Here is a 20,550-nt window from a genome sequence, read left to right on the forward strand (position 1 = left end):
CACCATGGCATGCAAAGGATCATTTGGCAGGAACTTGTAATGCCCTCCTGTAAAACAAGGTACTCATTGTACTAGCACAGGAACGTCGTGTGTGTGAACCCAACGTCTCCGTTTTCAGACGCCCGCTGAGCAGCAAAGGGCACTTGTTTAATTAACTCGATCATGAATCATTCTAGGTGACAGCTGATCACTTGTTTCCACAGGTGTGCCTGATCTTACCCGTTCATAACCAGGTGTCTAATATATATATATATATATATATATATATATATAGTAATGCAGTAGAATAAACTGCTCTGTCAGCTGAAACACCAGGTTTGGATTGTACAGCGTCGCCTCTGCACGACAGAGCGTAGCAAGTCGAGGCCGCGGAGACCTCCACTCCCTCAAAACCGATTCGTCAACCTTCTATATTTCTTGGACGGGACGCGTTAACCGTCATCCGCAAAGCATAACATGCTACTGCTCTCGTGCTCTGCGCTCTTGTTTGAACAAGTCCAATGTGGTCTACGTTTGCTGTGCGTTAGGCGCAAGTGGTGCCGGAGCAGCTGCGTGTAACGCGGGAGAAGTCAACGACAGATGCGAGATGCTGCCATTTTTTTTTTTTTTTTTCATCCGTGCACACTCTGAATGTTTTCCAAAGAGTATAAAAGCTCCATCAGAGGGCACTGGAGCCGCTTTCCTCTGAAACATGAGTCATGAGTCTCAGTGGCTTCACAGATCCCTGTGACTCGAGGGCACCATCTGATGGCTGATGAGCAGAATCACATCGAAATCCAATTCTTGTCTGTGAGATTTCTACAACATATGACCCCCCCCCCCGGCCTCCTTGTTACCTTTGATGTAACCTGAAAGAAGCTATTGTACCTCACACACTGTGTGTGTGTGTGTACTGATAACAAACTGTGAAATGGATGAAAGAAAGATCAGACTGCCTTAAAATCCTCACTAACTTTCTCCTAATCTCCCCCTCAGATAACTCTTCTGGGGCCCTGCCCAACTTTAAGCCCTGGGCTCAACAAAAAAGAGAGCAAATAAAAATAATGAGGAGCATGATATGAAGGGAAACAAAGACAGAGATTAAAGCTCTTTGAGGCCGGTGTTTGATTTAATCTCACGGTTGATTTGTTGCGCAGCGCTTTTCCCAGAATGAAGCGACTACGTTGATCGTGATGAGCAGAAGAGAGTCGGCCGAAAAGTGCTCCATCACAACTTCTGAGTAGTTTGCTGATCATCAGAACTGTTGTCAACCAAAGTCCATTAAAGAAAATGAATATGTACATCTACTGTCTTGATATTAGTGACGACGCTTCATTTTTTGTTTATTTAACATTCATAGTAGCGATGACTTACGAGCTTTTGCTGTCTGCTCACTAGAAAATGAGAACCGTGTGGTGCGTTATTAATGGCTCGTTAAGATTTATAACCGCACACTTGATGGTTAATTAGAAAGTGAGAAACACTAGCATTTAATTTCGGGTCACTGAATGAGTTACCGTAATGAACCTAAAAGCTAACTCGAAATTTAAAGCAACTGTCAGGGAAGGACATTAAAAATAATAGAAAACAGCCAACCAGATGTTTTCATGACCTGGCAACCCAGCAATTGTTCTTTTCAAAGGAGTAAATCAATATTTTAGGATCTATGTGTCCAGAGAGATGAATAGATGGGTTTTATGTCTGTGCATTCAGTGCATAGTACATAGTTATTTCTCCTGTGGGACATAAACCTCCATTACTTCTTGTCCTTGGCAAAATGTCCCTTTTAATGCAACACATTCTCATTCCAACTCGTCACATACTTCAAACCCCTTAGCACCACATTCTAACACGCCGTGCAGCCGCAGCGCCCGGTCACAGTAAAAACGTCATGGTCGGGCTTAAAATAAGTACTTAAACTAAGTAAAAGGTAAACATAAGTACAGAAAACATGTCACTAAAGTAACTTCAAAACAACTCAACATTGGTCTCTTGGTTAAAAGTCCCGTGTTGGATTGACCCGTCCACCTCCCCTCCCTCTTTTGGTCGTTCTACTACTTTCTCTGAGCGTCTGATAATGAAGTAGATTAGTTTACTTTGTAGTAACATGAAAGCGTCTCATACGGACACTACAGGGTGCCTCGTGAGTCGGTATCGGACGCAGAGGGGCGGCCCTTATATATATGGTTATAACTGATCTATTAGTTGACTATGAACAAAGCTATAAGACCTTTATCGGGCCTAAAGGGCACAATGAGCAGGGTGCTCCCCAGCAGGTGAAAGCCAACCTCAGATTCACTCTTGTTTCGTAGTGAGCTTCGTTCGCTTGCTGTTTCGCTTCACTACATTTGCAATCTTAATTTTTTTTTTCCGGCCCTGCTCCATTTTCGTAGCTTCCTCTTGGGTGCGTGCTTACAATCCTGCACCTGGTTTCTGTGTTTTAATGGAGGCAGAGTGAACACAGTCAAATGAAAAGAAAGGAAGGGTCTCTGTAGATACAGACACCACCGCACACAGTGAGTCATAAGTGATGATTAAGAGGAATTATTTTTGTCAGTTAAATTATTTTCTCGGAAAATACTCATTGTGCCTACAACTAACCCGATTCCCTCCCCTACTCCTGGAGGATCTCTCTTTCTGAGGACAACGTGAACCTCATGACCCTGCTTCCAGTCCGGAGGAGGCATCGTAGCCAGCTTAGCGATGGGATGGCCCTGACATCAATAACAAGAAACACTTATGATATGAGGGCTTGATTTACTGTACAGTGGAATCATGGGAAGGGGAAGCTTCCCAACACAAGGTGGCCGATGGGAGGGTTTTGCCAGCCGCCGTGATGATGCCGGCGATGCTTTACGAGTCCTGCACATGGAGACGATTTGTCTCTTTGACGTGCGCAGCTCTGATATGCATTGTCGCCCGTGTGGAGATCAAAACGCTGGACGTCCGTCAAAAAACCCCGAAGGCCAAATTCTGCAGCTGCGCAGCGCAAGAGAAATAAAGAGAGAAGAGCATCTGTCAGCAGTGCAGCCCCGCGGACCGTGCTGTGGTTGACTGTGAGGTCCCGGTGACCTGGACCCAGACCAATGTTCTGGGCCGCAGTGCTGGCTCTGGCCTTGACCAGCGCAGGGAACATGATACTTAAATCATTCATAATTAGCTCCTTCCCTTCGCTTAATAACACATGAAGATAAATGGGTTCCAAGAATTTTCCAAATGGAAATAGTCGGTTTGGAATTAAAAAGCTAGAAAATGTCTACAAGCTCTGTATTGTAGTGGCTCTCTCTCTCTCTCTCTCTCTCTCTCTCTCTCTCTCTTGTTCCTCCTGCTGGCAATCCGTGTCTTTACTGTCTTCAATGGTGGAATGTAACTAAGTACTTTTACTCTAAGCACTGAAATATAGACTAACTACTTTATATACATATTTATATATAATAACTACATTGTTAAATATTGTACTTTTTACTGTACTACATCTCAGAGGTAAATAATGTACTTTTTACTGTACTACATCTTAGAGGTAAATGTACTTTTTACAGATTAACAGGATATAAAGGAGGTAAAATGCAACATGAATGCAGCAGAAACATCAGATATAATAGTAAAACACTGACGGGGAAAGTTTTTCTGCACTATCAATACTTTTACTTTTCATATTTAAAGTAAATATTGCTGATGATACATAATTGTACTTAAGTGAGGTTTTGAAGACGGGACTTTTACTGAAGTAAAGGATCTGAAATACTTTACTTTTCTGTCTCTCTGTAATGTAAAAAGTTTTCAAGACTTCTTCATGAAAATAGACGTATATTTTTACATTATACACACATTGTGGAACCACACAGACCTGACTACGTCCTGATTCTCTTTGTGTTCTTCATCATAGTAGATCTCATATACAATGTTTACAGGCCAAATGTCCCTCCTTCTCTTTTCCTGCAGGACTTTCTTCTCTCTGCAGGGAGTCTGTTCCCGGGTCTGAAGATGAGCTGAACTTCTCCAAGGCGATGTGAAGGGTCTTCAGGTCTTCTCTGATCTGGCTCAGACTGTCCTGGATCTTGCCGGGCTGATCCAGAACCTCCACGCTGCAGGTAAAGGGGTCGTAGCGAACCGCAAAGGGACGCTTGATGGTTGCAGAGTATCTCCTGTGGAAGGAGAATTAACAGATGCAGTGATACAGATGTGTGACAAATATCAAGAAAAAACATAATTTAAAGGTATACACACACAATGTGTTTTACTGAATGTAAACAGAAACTTTATTCTCAAGATTTCACCTTAATTTGCAGCCATCTATAGATCAAGTAATTTATTCATTCCATTGGGAAACTGCGTTATTATATCATCTAAGTTGCAAGACTCTCATAAAACACAGTTGGTTAACAATAAAGTAAAGACAGCAGTAAAGTATCAGGCGGATACCTCAGCTTGGTCTTTGCATCCTCGAAGCTCTCAGAAACAAAGTAAACGGGCTGGTAGGTCTGGTCCTGGTACGGCTGCGTCGCCGTCACCTCGGGGTTGAACGGCTTGTACTCCGGCTCGTTAGACAGAGCGTACTGGAGAAGACGGGTCAAAGGTCAGAGACTGGCAAAAAAAACAACAACTGAATATGCAGCAAAATATGTGCGTGAACGTCGGAGAACAAACTCACAACGAGCTCTCCGTAAGATGACAGCAGTCCGGCGCCGTACGCTTTCACCGCTCCGTTCTGCTTGCAGAGGCCGAACTCCACCGTGAACCAATATAACTGTAAAGAGAGAACATGATAACCATAAAGGAAGATGAAGACATTATCTGAAAGAGAGCGTGGTTAGTCATGTATTTAAGCCACTAGATGGCAGTGAAGAGCCATTGCACAGAATGAGGAGAGCCTGTGTTTCCTCAGATATTAGAAGCTTCTGATTTAATCAGAAAACAGGTTTATTGACAAGACGGTTCTCACATACAAGGAATAATGAAAGAGTCAATAATCATACAACTATAATAGAAATATACGATTAAACATGTGTTCGATATATCCGTAGGAAGAAAAAGAGCTATAGTGTTTAAAAACAAAGACAAGTCAGAATGTTGCCAGTTTAAAGAGAGCCGGTGCAACATAATAAGAAATACTTGAGCTTGTGTCATTCTCCTGTTCTCACGATGAAGAGCTGACAAAACAGTACGTATGTCTGAATATGTTAAAATCTCAATAACAACCTACCGTTGACAGTTTCTCAATGTCTTCATCTGAAGCTCCAAGCGAGGCAAGTCCAATCTCCTGAAACAGTTCAAATGAATTAGAATTAAAGGTAATAAAACTAGATTACACTCTGATTATGTCAACGAGCCGACGGTGCAGTTACCTGTGAGAACTGTGCGAATTCTTTGTCTGCCAGCATGGGAATATGGCCGAGTAGTTCGTGGCAGCAGTCCCTGTCGGAGCAGACGGAAGCGAGTCAATGAAAGAAAGAAATCAGACGAATGAATAAATGAATAATTCAGGGTCCATGAAAAGGATGACTCACGGCTCGGGGGAGTGCATGGGCGCCGAGGAGTGCCGGATGTACTGCGTGCACTGAAACACCCTGAAGGCCAAACTGTTGAGGAAGTCTCTGGCTGACAGCAGGCCGGCTACCGGACGCAGCTGGAAACCAGTTTTCTCTGAAACCAGCAGAAAGTCGAATGAAATGAAATATCTGCGTGCTTAAGCAGTCCTTCTGCAGTATCTCAACCACACATTCTAATAACTACTTATTGAATGATGTGTATGTATCTTTGTGTCTTTGTCTTCTATGCAGCACAGAATGACATTCATGATTGTGACTTTGTGCATTTTGTTTCCTGTTTATACAACAGATATTAAAGTTTGTGTGATCTTTTTATGTAACTCATATTGGATTACATTTGTATGTAACATAACAGTTCATGCATATGCTTGCAGGTATTACTTTAAACATAATGACATCAGTAATCGACACTCTGAAACATTAAAACAGCGCTTTTGAGACTGCATTGTGTTTTCTATCCTGGTCCAGCTGTTCATTTGAAACTTCTTGTTTTTACTTCCTCCCTCTTTCATGGCCTCTTAAATGTGTTTTGTGGAGTTTTTAAACTTCTTTAATGCTCGATGCTTCTTTTGATTACATGTTTTAGTTTCTGTGTTATTTTGTTAGAATGTCAGACGCCTATAATTTATGATTTCTGTCTTCTTTTATGATAAAACAAACTTTAACTGCTAGTTTATAAGTGTTATTACTGTGTGTTTCTTATCTCTGTAACCTTTTAGAGAGACCAAAGCAGATTCATTGATTTAATTAATCTCTATTATCTTTTGAAGACTTTAAGCTCTCATAATTCTAAATGTTTCCATCTTTGTCACCTTTCAGGAAGGCAGAAACCTCTCTGAGCTGAGGGATGCGGTCCTCTCCGTAGCCGGACTCTTTCTCCAGCTGCTGCAGCCCGTCCAGGAACTGTCTGCAGGCCAGACCGGGATAGATACTCCTCAGCTGCTGGTAAACCTCCCTCCTTTGAACACAACCACACATCATTGTACGTTAACCATCCTCTGGCATGCATTCTGCATTTCTAACGGGCAGGACATGAGCACTTCTTTCTCACCATGTGGACACTTCTTCTGCTGTGTACTCCACCGTGGGCAGCGGGTCCCCCCTGTGACAAAGACAATGAACTTAAGAGAGAATATCTGAATGGCGCTCTGTGTTTCATGACGATGGATGAATATCTGACTCACTGTTTGTATCTGAAGGCGAGCTCCGAGATGAAAGCCCGTCTCTTTCTGTATTCTGGATCGCTGTATCCCTGCCGGCAAAAGAAAGACATTAAGTCACCATAAATAGTTTTTTTGTTTCATATATATTATTTCAAACCGTGACATTCTGCAGCAGGTATGTAAACACACTCACTGGGTGATCCTGGTCCATGTCTGGATCAAACTTGGTTATTAACATGTTGCACCTGTCGAGGTCTTTTATCTGTCGGGGAAACCAGGGAACTGTGACGAGAGGGAAATAGTTAATTAGTGCTTTTGTAATTGGCCTTATTGTCATATGACAACAACCTAAAAGGAGCAATAACTGATTTAATTTAACATTTCATATGATGTCCTAACATCAACGCACCTCACAACATATAGGTCCGATAAAAAAGAAAGAGTAATGATGAAGTCAGGCACCTTTTTCCTCTGGAATGGAGCGCACGTCGTCCACCACTCTCTTCAGAGCGTTGATGAAGACGTCCCGGTCGGAGCTGTGGACTTCACACTCCATGAAGAACTCCAGGTCAGTCGTGCTGTTCTTTGACTTCCTTCCCGGTCGGCTTTCGATGTGGAGAAGTTTAGCCTCAAACGTCTGTGAGACACAGAGAGAGACCAACATTGTTCCTTCTTATCGATGTTTTGACACCGAGGAGAAGCTTTCGCGTCCCAAAAATGGCCTCGTAGTTTAGTTTTTGTTATTCTTATGAAGAAATGTAGGAGCTACAACTTCAACTCTGCCTTCATTTAATAATAGTCGGCCGAGTAATATAATATCTTATAATATCACCAATCAGTCAGATGTTTATTAGCTTGGATTGTTGGAAGTTTAACCTCAAGTGATGCATTTTGGGGGAAAATATTTAGTCACGGCCTTAAGCACAATTTTGAGGTACTTAATGCTGCTTTCTACTTTCTCTCTCTTTCTATACATATAACATGACAGCATCAGTACACAAGTACAATATCTGAATTTAATATACCTCGAATATTTTCCCAGTTTTGAAGAAGCCCGCGTTTTTCTCGTTGCTGAGGGCGAACAGGACGTTCAGCGTGACCCGGCCGTCCTTCTCCTCGAACACGAAGCCGTCTCCGTACCTGGAGGGCCCCGGGGAGCCCGCGGAGCCCGCGGAGCCGCTGCCGCGCTCCCGGCGAGCGTCCTCGATCAGGCTCTGCTTCCTCCCGCCGAACGGCGCGGTCTGCGCCCCGCTCTCCGTCTTCATGGCTCCGCTGGAGGCTTCTCGGTGGGACCGGAGCCAACTGGATGTGTGCCATCGACACCTCCGCGTTTAAATAGCCCGTCATCTGAGGGCTCTATGGAGATGAGTTGCGCAAGAGCGGCGCGTGCGTTTGGCTTTTTTTTAAGGCCTGTTTTGCGTCATGATATATTGCATCCAAGAGGTCCCCATAGCTCACATACATGTCTTATTATAGGTCAAATACAGTTTATCCGGATTTGTGGAGGTTAAAAGTGCTTTGTGTTGCACATCAGAGACTTTATACTCTATTCTTCATTGAAAAATCAATAACTCAAAATATTTTAACTGCAAAAAACATTATTATAATTTCAGTTACACTTTAAACCCATTTATAAGAAGATAATACACATTTAACAAATGGTCAATAACAAACTATTTCATATGTAGCAACAACTATAACTGAATGCTGATATGAATATAATAACAGTTTTTCTATGAAGACATATTTATGTTTTTTCCACTGTGTTACTGTATTGTCATTCATTATCTGTTGCAGCCACTGACAGGATGACTTATAGTTGTTATTAGACACTTTTCATGTTTAGTTAGTGTAGTATTGTTTAGAAATGTGCAGCGTCCTGGCTCCTTGCTTCTATAATTATGTGTTGTCCCACACATAATTATGCAGCACATCATGATAAAGGATTCTGTATAATATTATTAAAAGATATGCAAGAAGTAACTGTAAAGGAACTCATGAATGACAAAGAGAGAGAAGAGAAATGTTTATTTGCTTCATCAAAACACTTCATGCATATACAAAACATTACATTTAGCCAAACAAAATGAAAGCCAGTGTCTGTCAGAATGCTGGTTTGAAATGCATCAAAATATCTCATGATTTCAGCTGTTTTTACATCATATTAGACATTAAATTAGATGTTGACATAATGGGTTTTAAATTCATCAAAGTCACTAAAAAGATCCACAAAACCCTCTTATTTTGAAAAACATGCCTCTTAATAAAACTTACACTGAGATAAAATTGACGGTAACATTTTTTTAGCCGTTACAAACCCATTATTATCCTACGGAAGTAAGACAAAGAAAGCTAACTTGCAAGTGTGCAGAGCACAACTCCAAGCGGACCAATAAGAAACGGTTTCATTGAATACATGAGGAGACTCTCGGGGAGCTCGGGCTCAGATTACACGTGGACTTAATCCAGCTTCCGCAGGGCTTCGCACAGTTTCCCCACTTCACCTGGAATAAGAGAAGACATTTAGAGGAAAACGAAACTAACCTAAAACTAAAAAAAGATTGACTTGCATCTTCAGACTGGCTTATTTATTGTTACAGAAGTTGATCTAATTTATGTTAATGCTATTGTCTATAATACTGTGTGTGTGCCTGTAGACTTCTTGAACTGAAGGTGAAGGACAACGGCGGGCAGAAGATAGAATGGTGCAGAGAGGCCACATACTATTGATGCAGTCAGCCAGGTTCCTGAGCTGCTGAGTGTTGTCCAGCACCTCGATACTCTGAGTGTAGGGATTGTAGCGCACCGTGAAAGGCCTGGGGATGGTGGCTGCAAATTTCCTGTAGGCAGACAGAAGTAAATGTTTATTTTATATATGCAACCTAATCCTGTATATATGCAGGAAAGCTTCAAATCAAATGGACAGAAAAAAACAAAAAACATTTACTTACCTCACTTTCTCTTTGGCGTCCTCAAAGCTCTCAGCCACAAAGTAAACGGGCTGGTACTCTGTGATCGGGTATTTCTGGAGGCTGGTCTTGGCGGGGTCAAAGGGCAGGACTCTGGGCTCGTCTGACAGGCAGTACTGAAAGAAAACAGTGTCAGAAAAGATGTTATTTTGTGTTTTTTTTACCGTTTGTATTTCAGTTTGTCAATATGTGTCTCTGCTCCCATCACTACTCCAGTAAACAGGAAGTGCAGCATGATTCTGGGATCTGCTTTCTCCGTTGATGTGACTTGGCAGAGTGCACATCCTCTGCTGACAGCAGCTTATGAAACCGGTGGCCTAGATCGTCCTCCCGTCTCTCTGCCACCCTCCCCCCCCATTTACCCACTGAATCACTTCACCCACTGGGGGAGTAGTGACACACAAAACCCCAATCTGAGTGGACCACTAACCCACTGCAACAAGGTTGAGTGTGTGTTTATCGTGCTGCTGCCTCCATGTTTGCTAAAAGTGATGTACAGATGACTCAAACACGTGCACCCCCCCCCCCCCCCATCCCATCCCCTCCCCCTCTCTTACCTGCAGCTCGCCAAACGATGAAAGCAAGCCAGCTCCGTAAGCTTTGATCTCCGAGCCCTGCTTACACAGGCCAAACTCCACGGTGAACCAGTAGACCTGAAGACACACGATTCATCAAAAAACATATCATCCATTATCCAAACTCAGACAGGAATTCACCAAACAAGGAGGACGTCTTTCCACAAACCCAGAGAACTCAGAGAAGATTGACAGAGTCACAATCTGTTGCATTGCTTATCCCTGTTAAACAAACGTAGAAATAAGATAAATAGTTGCCCTTGAGCAATGTTTCATTGACATGAAGAAGTGCAGAAGTACCTGTTCTGAAGCCGACCAGAATTAGTTTCTTGTTTAGTTCTTAAACATTATTATATAATAGACTATGTATATTTTGGGCTCATGTACACAGCACTCACAGTAGCAAGTTTCTCAATGAACTCGTCAGGGGCACCGAGGGAGGCAAGACCGATTTCCTGCACAGAGTTAAATAGAGAAAGCATAAAGATTAGAAGATAAAAAGTTACAGAACCACAAATGTTCCAGAGATTTGTGTGTTAAAATAAAACTTCATTGATCCTATGGTGTATCTTTTCATCATTTCTTCTCTGACAGGACACTTGGTTACCTGTGAGAATTGGGCGAAACTGGAGTCAGCAAACAGAGGAACGTGTCCCAGGAGCTCGTGGCAGATATCCCTGCATTAGAAACCAAAATGACTCCTTGAAAAATCACATAAAACATGTATTTTTTCCTCCTTTTTATGAATAGCGTTTGGAACACTCACGGCTCAGGTGTGTATGTGGGCTTGGAGCTGTGGCGAATGTACTGCGTGGAATGAAAGACGCGGAAGGCGAGTCCGGCCAGGAAGTCCCGGGACGAGAGCAGGCCAGCCACCGGGCGAAGCCGGAAGCCTGTGCACGCTGCAGGACAGAGCCGGAGAGATGAGAGAGGTGAGCGTTTGGTTGTGTTGAATAAGAGCAGTTAGTGAGGGAGGGATAGGAAGTAGGGCGTTTGAACAGGTCCTGCCTCCCACATCGAAACACCCCGGGGTTTCCAAAATGAAATGAAGGACTTGCACTGCAGGAAGCGGGACACGTCCTCCAGCTGTGGGATGTTGTCCTGCCTGTAGCCGCAGTATTTCTCCAGCAGGGGGAAGACCCGGTTGTGTTCGTGGCAGGCGTGAGTCGGGTACAGAGTCTTCAGCTCCTTGAACACCGTCCCCCATGTGGCCTTTTCCTGCTCCGTGTACTCCACTCGAGGGACGATTTGGCCACTGGGACGAAGACGTGAGGTTCATTTATGCACTTTGTGCCGTTTCTTGTTGAGTTTTGTCCAATTTAGGAACAAACATTGCAGTAAAGTAATAAAGGGTAAGTCTATAGTTTAACTGCAGATAGACTTGTTGCACAACGACAGTATATACGTAAGCAAACAAACAGATCCACGTAAATATTCACTTATTTATTATCTTTTATTATAAATGTATTCTCTGTTTTTGCTGAATTGTATTATAGACACATTTGTTTTTATTTTTAGTTGAAAGTGCCGTCATTTGTAAGGACCCTCCTAAGACTACAAAGGAAGTTACATGATCAGTGTTACTGTCCTTTATCAGTCAATACATCCTCCTGCTTCTACATTGCACTTTAAGCTGAATTCATTTCCCCCAAATATCCCCATGATGATCGACTACGTGAGCACAGCAGCTCTTCATTATGATCACAGTATTACGTATGTAAATGCGAGCCACCTCAGTGGGTATATCATTGGGGGTTCGGAGCTCTTTGTAGTGCCTGTGTGTGACACATTTCAATTATGCACACAAACACCAAGGCCCTTTTTAAAAACACACACAAAATAAGAGGTGGACTTTCAAAATAAAGGAGTAGTTACTGTCTGTAGTTGAAGGCGATGTCAGCAAACTCCTTCCTGCGGGCTCTGTACACTGAATCTGTGAAGCCCTACACACACACACACACACACACACACACACACACAAAGGAAAGCCATGTTAGATCTCATGATCGCAGCCTGGCCACTCACAGCTAAATCAAAGAGTGGAAATCCTCTGCTAAGGCTAAACCCTGTGGCCTTTGACAGCATTATGCCCTCCGTCTCTAATAAGAGCATGCAAATACATATTCAAATGAAGCCTTTGTAGAGGGGTTTTCAGCTTATGATGAATACATTTTGCTTTAATGGCGGTGGCAAAAGGGAGCAATTATCTATAATTATAGGGGCTCAATTAAAGCAATGACATCAATTTGTGTGTCGAGGTAGTTTCCATTAGAATAGACGGCAGAGTGCAGCCTGTCATCTCCACAGCCCCGTCTTTCATAAGACGCGTGGGTGGGAGTGGACACGTATTCACACACAAACACACACACACACACATGCGGAGGCAGGATGCGGCACACAGACAGTGATGGATGAGTCAGTCCGTACCGGGTGATCAGAGTCCAGCTCGGAGCCATAACTGAGGATCTGGTTGGCAAAGCGGTCCAAGTCCTGGATGTCATTAGGGAACCACGGCACTGGAGAATAATTACAGTTATTAAACATTGATAGTTTATGTTTGTATTCAACATGTATATATTCACGTCAAATCAATTCAGATTTAATGCCACAAACTGCGCAAGGCGAAGAGCATTTTAATATTCTGGATATTTTGACGTAGTATATTATAATTTTTATGCCAAATAATTCAAATGTGTAATGCCAATGAGAAGTAATCTCTTGTTTTATATGATTTTAAACTGAGCTTTTGGGTTTGAGGCTGTTGGAGGGACAAAACGAGACATTTGAAGACGTCATCTTGGATTGGAGATTAATTGTTATGGACATTAATTGTTTGTTGCAGGCTGAGAATCGTGTGATTCTTGACTGATGTGAATGAGTAAAGAGGATTTTTTTTTTCAGTGCCATGGCATTTTGACACTCAGCAGAACAGTAATCAAGGGTCATCTGCTTCTTCATATGGATTTATGACACTCAAAGACACTGGGGCCCAATCATTAATCTGCATTTGTGCAGTGTGGTCCAGCCTGAGGCCCCAAGAAGACAATATGTCCCTGCTAGGCTCCTCTATAAACAGGCAGTCTCCAAAACAGGCCATAAATATCCCCTCGTCCACTTGACCCTGACCAGCAGACCACAGTGTCTTCACCGAGGTCAAAGGAGGATCCATGGTGGCCCTGTCTGTCTCTGCCTGCCCTGTGTTAGTCCGGGACCAGGACACAGAGCCCCTTTGTTCCTGCTGAGCCTGTTGGTCCTCAGTAGCTAAACTAATGTCATTCTGGAAACAACTAATAAAGGGGTCTAGATGTGGGCGATGGGCCATCAGTCTTATCGGCGACGCTGGCTCTCCATTACCCCGTCTGACTGGAGGGTCATGAGGCACCACCCAACAGCACAACAACACTTGATAAATGGACCGTTTCAGCTGTTTTGATCTCCATGTAATTAGATTTTTTAGCCACGCTAGCTGTGTGGCTCCAGGGATTGCCACATCGGGCCAGACTGAAATATCTATTCATGGTCCACAAAGGATGAATCCTACTTACTCACTAGCTATTGGATGGATCGTCATGAGGTTTGGTTTGGAAGTCATTCATACATTTGTGGGGCGACTGTGGCTAAGTGGATAGCAGGGCCATCTTTCAATCAGAGGGTCGGCGGTTCAATCCGGTTCAATCCCCGGCTCCGGCTCTGCTAGTCGCATGTCAATGTGTCCTTGAGCAAGACACTTAACCTCAAAAGTGCTCCCGTAGCTGTGCCTACGGTGTAGAAATGTGATAGACTCTGAATTGTAAGTCGCTTTGGATAAAAGCGGGACCACAAATGCCAACTCTAATAACAACTCTAATAACTGCCCTGACATTTTCTCAAACACCAACTCAAGATCAAAAGAGTCACCTGTGTAGCAAAATATCTCTACATCTATGGATGAGCACAAAATCGAATAAAGACATTCATGATCCCCAGGGGATGAACCTTAATGACTTTGGTAATGCCCTGATATTTTCTCTAGCACCACCATGAGGTTTTCTAATACTTTAATCATAAACCAAAAACCTGCTAAACGAATAACAGCCTCAGCTGTACTTCTTGTTTAGTGCTAAGCAAATGTTAGCATGCTAAAACATTATGTAATATGGAGAATTTAGTAAACAATGCATGATTAAAAGACAACAAAACACAGGATGTTAGCAAAATTCATTAAACTTATGGCCCCTTCTGTGGATCTAATAACATGTGACACACAAATGTAAACACTCCTTCGAGTTAGGGAACAATTTAGACCAAAATAGTTGTTTATTGAGAAGATATTATTGTTATCGTTAAGCTAATATGGTGAAGTGTGGATAAACTCACTCGTAAACTCTCCTCTCACAACTTGTGGAGCACGTTGTTAAAACACATGTATATGATCATGTTGAGGATGCGTGCTCATCCGCTCTCTTCAGTTACACGAACTCACTCACCTGTGTCCTTCTGTTTGTTGCGGGACAGCTCGTGCACGGGGCCGCTGATTTGTGTACGCAGGCTGTCGATGACCTCATCCAGGGCCTGGGAGCAGCTGGCGTCCACGCTGATGAAGAACTCGTGATTTCCTTTGTTCATCCGCGACGGACGGGACTCGATGTGCATCAGGTTGATGCCCTTCTCCTGAGGTTTGCAGGAGAAGAAAAAGGTGAGACCTGATTTGTTTTTGCTTTGAAGATCCTGTTAGTTTCTTTTATATTTAATGTAAATTTCAATTTGTTGACGATAAAAGTTTCATCATGAAAACAAAGTGGAAAATTACAAAATGCATGCATGTAAGACAAACTTGTGCTGCAGCAGCACTGCCTTTATTCCACCACTAGATGGCGTTGTGTTGGTATTAAATTGATAGCTATTGATCAGACGTTGTGTCGGTCACCATGACTTCAGATCAACTCTCTCTGCAAACTGACAGAGAGCCACACAGACTAGACTTGCACAGTGAAGTCATTCAGGACATATTGTGGTGGTTTAGTGGAATAAACAATCTTTGCTTTTTCTCACTCTGCAGCATGAACACAAAACCATTGAGATGTTTCCAAAGTCTTTTGAATGAAAGTTCTTCATGTCCAAAATGAGGCTCTAGCTGGTGCTGGAGAGCGTAACTATCTCTAAGTGGTACTTACCATCAAAGTTGGATTTTGGTTCATGTAAGTTTGGAGAGGGAGAGGGAGTATGTTGTTCTCTGTGTACTATTGGCCAAGTAAAGAGGAGGGCGTGCGCAGCAGATCCCATCTGGATCCTATTCTACTTTCAACAGCTTATTTTAAAGAGCATGTGGTCCTGCGTCCCCCTGGAGTGACTGCATTGATGACCAAAGACTCAGTCCAGGTCTGCATTCAAATAAAATGTAACTCTGTTTTTCATGGGCAGTTATCTGTTCGCTGTCAGCAGATTCACTGTAGCTTTCTAAGCAAACGTGCAAACGTGGCTGCATCTAAATATTTGGAAGATGCGCCCTATTTTGTGCATGCATTGCATTTAGCAGCAATGAACAGAAGAGTGAAGCGTTTAGATTGCAACACTTAGATTCAAAAACATTTCTTAAGTCAAGTCTGTTTCATTTAAATGTTTCATTTGTCCCTCGGACAAAAGCTCAAAAGCTTCAACGCTATTGCTGTTTCTGTGCACAAAGGGAAATACTTCAGCATGCTATCGGTGGGCTGGTCCAGCTTAACATAGTCAACCCTAAATCCTAAACCCAGCACGATGCAGTGGTCGTCAGATTGCTGTACCTCTCCGAGCCGTCCCTCCACCGGTAGGTGACATTTACCCTCCTGTCAGCCTCGCTGAGTTCAAGGCCGACCCCAGGCTCCGGCTCGTCACGTGAAAGCCACGTTGCCGTGTCACATGCGCTTGAGTCCCAGGCGGATAAACAGTGTGACGGTTTTAATGTAGCCACTGAAATATGCAGATTAAACATTCACACGTTGATGGAATGAAACGAACACATGATGAGATGCCACCGCTGCTCGGCTGAACGCTCGCACAGGGCAGTTGCTTTCAATTTGTCAGAGAAAAGCAAGGAAGACGTGCAGTGTGTGCTCTTCAACATGTACTTTTTAGGGGAATCAACATGTGTTGCATTGCTGTGAGGGGGGGGTTTGATGGTATGGGGGTAAATTGGCCTTGAAAAAGTTTGAAAGAAGAGGAGATCTGGGGGAGGAGGGGGGTGGAGCAGGGGGAGGATCAGGAAAGTGGGAGCTCATAGGTCCAGAAAGGATCCTGATGTGTTTACTGCTGCATTTGGCAGATACTTGATATTAAACAGAGTCAAACCAAATCTCCACCCCCACAACAACAAAAATATCCACAATAATGTTTTTCTCTGAAATAAAACATATTTTTCTCGAGGGATATCAGCACGTATGTGAACTGTTTTCCGGCTAACTGTTTTCCGGCTAACTGTTTGGGAGACGTGTTTTGTTTGCAAGCAGAGTAAACTGGCGCTGCCAGTCAGTGTCTACTTCGAGCCTCACACAGTCAACACAGTCAACACAGAAATAGTCACGTACACACAGGCAAATACATGTTTTTGTTTTGTTTACTGTTAATTAGTAACTTTGTGATTATGAATGACCTAAAAAAGTTAATCATCCCGGATCAGACCATAAATATTTTGGGAAATACTCTTATTAATTTTTTATTTTTTATGTTATTGATACTATATTATATTGCATTATTACTGATGATTTTACACATAAAGTTCTGTGTATTTATCACAAGCCTGAAAACAGGTGTATAATGTCCCATGTTGCTCTGGAGGAAGCAACTTTAATCTGTAACAATCTGTCAGTTTATACCGTTATCATATATTTTGTATGTTAAAGCAAAATTTAAAAGGTAGCTAATAATTGTTGTGAAGTAAAGAAGTAAAATGTGTTCAACTGTAGAAGTATTAAGTGGTAAATCAAAAATGACAAATACATATTTCTAAATTGGACTAAGTGGACTGCTACATAAGTGAATGCACTTTCACTGCCAACTACAAGTAGACGATTGGTTCATAGATTTCTGAGCAGTTCAATGTTTGACTGTTGCATATAGAAACCCTGGAGGAGGTTGGTTCGTGGATCAGAGAGCTGCCCGTCATGTTTGCACACGACTGATACGCAAACATGTGAGATAAGCTCAGCTTGTTTAGTTCCCTTCGTTAAAGGGTCAGCTACACCAGCAGCAACTACAGATAACATGTAAAAGCTACTTCCTTCTGCCCAAAATACTGTTCAATGTTGTAACTACATGAACTGGTGAACTAGATTAAGTAATATATCAGTCCCTCAATTTTGAAAGAACCTAACTGTTCACGCAGCATGTTTTGTTCATGTTAATCAATAACTTTAAAAGACCTGAAGAACCTTCGTCATCAGCTCATCATGTCCGTCTGTTGTTTCAGACCGTCATTGGTACAAAGGAATGGTTTGACATTTGGGAATTTCACTTGGGAAGCTGTATCGGAAACCACCGAAGCTGAACTTTTTGGCAGAATTGCCAAAACTGCAGTCGGCTTAAGTTGGTCAATCCCCATAGACCCCCATGTAAAAATACCCAACTCTACAGCTGAAATACGAATATCTAATGTCTGCGTTCATGACAACTGAGGTTGAATTTCTATAAAACTCATTTGTTTAAATTATATTAAGGCATAAAGTTATATAAAGGCATAAAGGTGTCGTCACTGCGAAGATGGCGACAGACGCAGCTTCCAACTTTGAGCTTCTTTTTGTCTCTTCAGAAACCTTTGGGGGACGTCACAGAGACTACGTCCATGTCTTATACAGTCTATGGTTGTGGATTCCTCTGACTCAGATGCATTTCATAATTGTAATTTAAAGGTCCAGTGTCCAGTGTTTGTCCGTTCTGGGCTACTGTAGAAACACGGCTGCCGGCTGCTCCCTTTAACGTCTTCTTCTAAGCTAACGAAAACACAACAATTCATACGTTCAGGGGATTATACACTAAAGCAAACATACTTATTAATATTATATTCCATTTATGCCAATAGATCCCCCTAAATGCTACACACTGGCCCTTTAAAACAAAAGAGATTATTTCTGGATGTGTTAGAAGTCAATCTCAGCGACTTGTTTTTAACGACACCATGGAGGGGTTAGTTTTACCCAAAGTATGGTCCCAGTAGTACATCAACATTCCTGCGTGCTCGGGTTGGTGTTAAACTGCAGAATGCAGTTTTGCCTCCTGAACAAATGCAGTTCAGACCTCTGGCCATGCAGACCAGGTTTCCTTTGGTGCTTGTAACTTATGTCATGATCTGAGAGAAAGGATGGATCTTTTATTGTATATCAGCGCTGGGGAAGCGTTAGGGTCAACAGTCGAGAGGTGGCGTTTACCTCAAAGAGTCGCAGGCCCCTGGCTAAAGCTCCGACCTCCTCCTTCAGGGAGAAAATGCAGGTGATCACTTCGGACTTCTTGTTGGTCTCCTCCTCCAGGTACATGGAGCCCCTTCTCCTTCGCTGAGAAAGACACACAGCAGAACACATGGCTTTGATGTGGGGTTTACGGGTTTTTTGAATGTGCTTTAGACACTTTTCTTGACACAAGCAGAATCACAGAGGAGCAGCTAAAACAACTTCAACTGCAGCAGTCAATGAAAGAGGAGGACGAATTGGAGTATTTTTTATCTCGATCATATGATCTCTCTAAATCTGGCAGCTGAATGGGCATGATTGTCTAATTAACCTTAATAAAAACTAGGGCCCATCATAACTACTTCACGCCACTGCATGGGATTGACCATATGCTCCACACATGAGAGGATTTTAAACAAACGAGAGCACACAGCGGATCACAATATCTCACAGATGTAGAAATTCCTGCACAGTCCAGATAGTTATTTATTAAATCTAACATGTCATATGGAACTTCAGCACACAGTCTGTACTTGAGATAATTCATGAACCGAAATGGTACATTTTAAATGAAGTGTTACATTTAACAGTTAATTAAAGATAGTCTTGACTGCACAGGAATCTTTAAAACAGAGGCCTTCTGTTGGTGCTGCAACTAACGATTATTTTTACATTTGATTAATCTACACATTATGTCTTCATATAGCTTGTTTTGTCAAATCAATAACCCTAAAACACAAAGATATTTATATTTGACATGAGACAAAGAAAGGAAACCCTCATATTAGATAAACTGGAATGAGGTCATGTTTGACATTTTCTGCTTGGAAAATAAACTTTTAAATAGTTGCATATTATTTTTCTTGCTGATCGACTAAAGCTCTAGCTTTTGTAACATAACAGACAGGATATATATATATATATATATATATATATATATATATATATATATATATATATATATTTTAATCCAGGTTCCCAAATACCTTTATACATAGATCATTTGTAAAAAAAAAAATTTGCAAGACCTTGTCATCACATAGTTTTAATTTTTTTCAGTAACAGCTGCTTTTTGTTTTGTTTGTATTTGCCCTCTGTTCACTTCAACTCTCCCTCCTTTGTCTGCTGTACCTGGAACATTCCAGCTATGACTCCATCACTGTTGTTGCTGATTTGAATTAGCAGGTGGAAGATTATATATAATACCTCTTTTTTTTCATCTTAAAATTACTATTTCATCACAGAAGAAGAGAACAAATAAGCTGATGGGTTTTTGGACATAAAGTGGTGCCCCAGCCAAATGCAAAGGACGTTAAATGTTATATAGATTTACCCCTGTGTTTGGTTCCTCTGGCTCTGCCTCTGGCCCGTGGTCTCCATTCACTCTCTTGTATGCAGCGTCCATCCTCTTGCTCTTCGGTTGAACGACCTATGTGTGTGCTGCTGTGGAGCTGTGATAAAGTTTCTGTGTGCAGCTCCTGTCTATAAAAGCTCTCCGCTCTCCGCGTTTGCAACGGCGGCCCACGTGACACCACACACCCCTCTGCATCGGTATGTCACGGGACGGTTGTTGTGAAACAGAATTACAACGGAACATCTGGTTATGGCTGTCCAGCGCTGGGTTGAAGTTGGTCCCGGGTATGCACTGCTGGGTTTCAACTTTAACTTTTTTTAATTTAAATGTTGCTGCTGCCCATAGGCTAGTTTGTGTTTGTGCAACAAGTCACCTTTACCTATTTTATTAAAATAATTACACTTATTGGTGATCTTTTACTTTGGTTACAAAGTAGCAGCATCACAGTGTAGAAACACTTTAGTTTATGTAAAATATCTGCATTGAATTTTTTTTTCTTAAGCAAAAATATTATTAAAAATAAAAATATTTAACTTGTATTTTAAGTTATGTCATAATTATCCCC

At 42.2% G+C, this 20,550-nt stretch overlaps 2 protein-coding genes across 2 annotated transcripts; both read right to left on the reverse strand.

Annotated features, from left to right (window-relative positions):
• Positions 1-2,443: 2,443 nt before the first annotated feature.
• Positions 2,444-7,956, reverse strand: th2 (tyrosine hydroxylase 2). The gene is made up of 15 exons (XM_076111310.1): positions 7,717-7,956; positions 7,154-7,328; positions 6,885-6,973; positions 6,713-6,780; positions 6,580-6,630; positions 6,341-6,486; positions 5,487-5,622; positions 5,325-5,394; positions 5,183-5,239; positions 4,631-4,726; positions 4,402-4,535; positions 3,889-4,124; positions 3,020-3,147; positions 2,581-2,693; positions 2,444-2,468 (listed from the first exon to the last, which is right to left on the reverse strand). The coding sequence occupies exons 1-15, from the start codon at positions 7,954-7,956 to the stop codon at positions 2,444-2,446; spliced, it is 1,764 nt and encodes a 587-aa protein (XP_075967425.1).
• Positions 7,957-9,151: 1,195 nt separating this feature from the next.
• On the reverse strand, positions 9,152-20,036 carry pah (phenylalanine hydroxylase). The gene is made up of 13 exons (XM_076111648.1): positions 19,965-20,036; positions 18,614-18,736; positions 14,702-14,885; positions 12,663-12,751; positions 12,111-12,178; positions 11,294-11,490; positions 11,002-11,137; positions 10,843-10,912; positions 10,634-10,690; positions 10,218-10,313; positions 9,643-9,776; positions 9,416-9,531; positions 9,152-9,195 (listed from the first exon to the last, which is right to left on the reverse strand). Exons 1-13 carry the CDS (start codon positions 20,034-20,036, stop codon positions 9,152-9,154), a joined length of 1,386 nt encoding a protein of 461 aa, XP_075967763.1.
• Positions 20,037-20,550: the final 514 nt, after the last annotated feature.

This window comes from Anarhichas minor, unplaced genomic scaffold (assembly GCF_050575085.1).
Source record: "Anarhichas minor isolate MPS153535 unplaced genomic scaffold, ASM5057508v1 ptg000045l, whole genome shotgun sequence".
NCBI classification, from domain to species: Eukaryota; Metazoa; Chordata; class Actinopteri; order Perciformes; family Anarhichadidae; genus Anarhichas; species Anarhichas minor.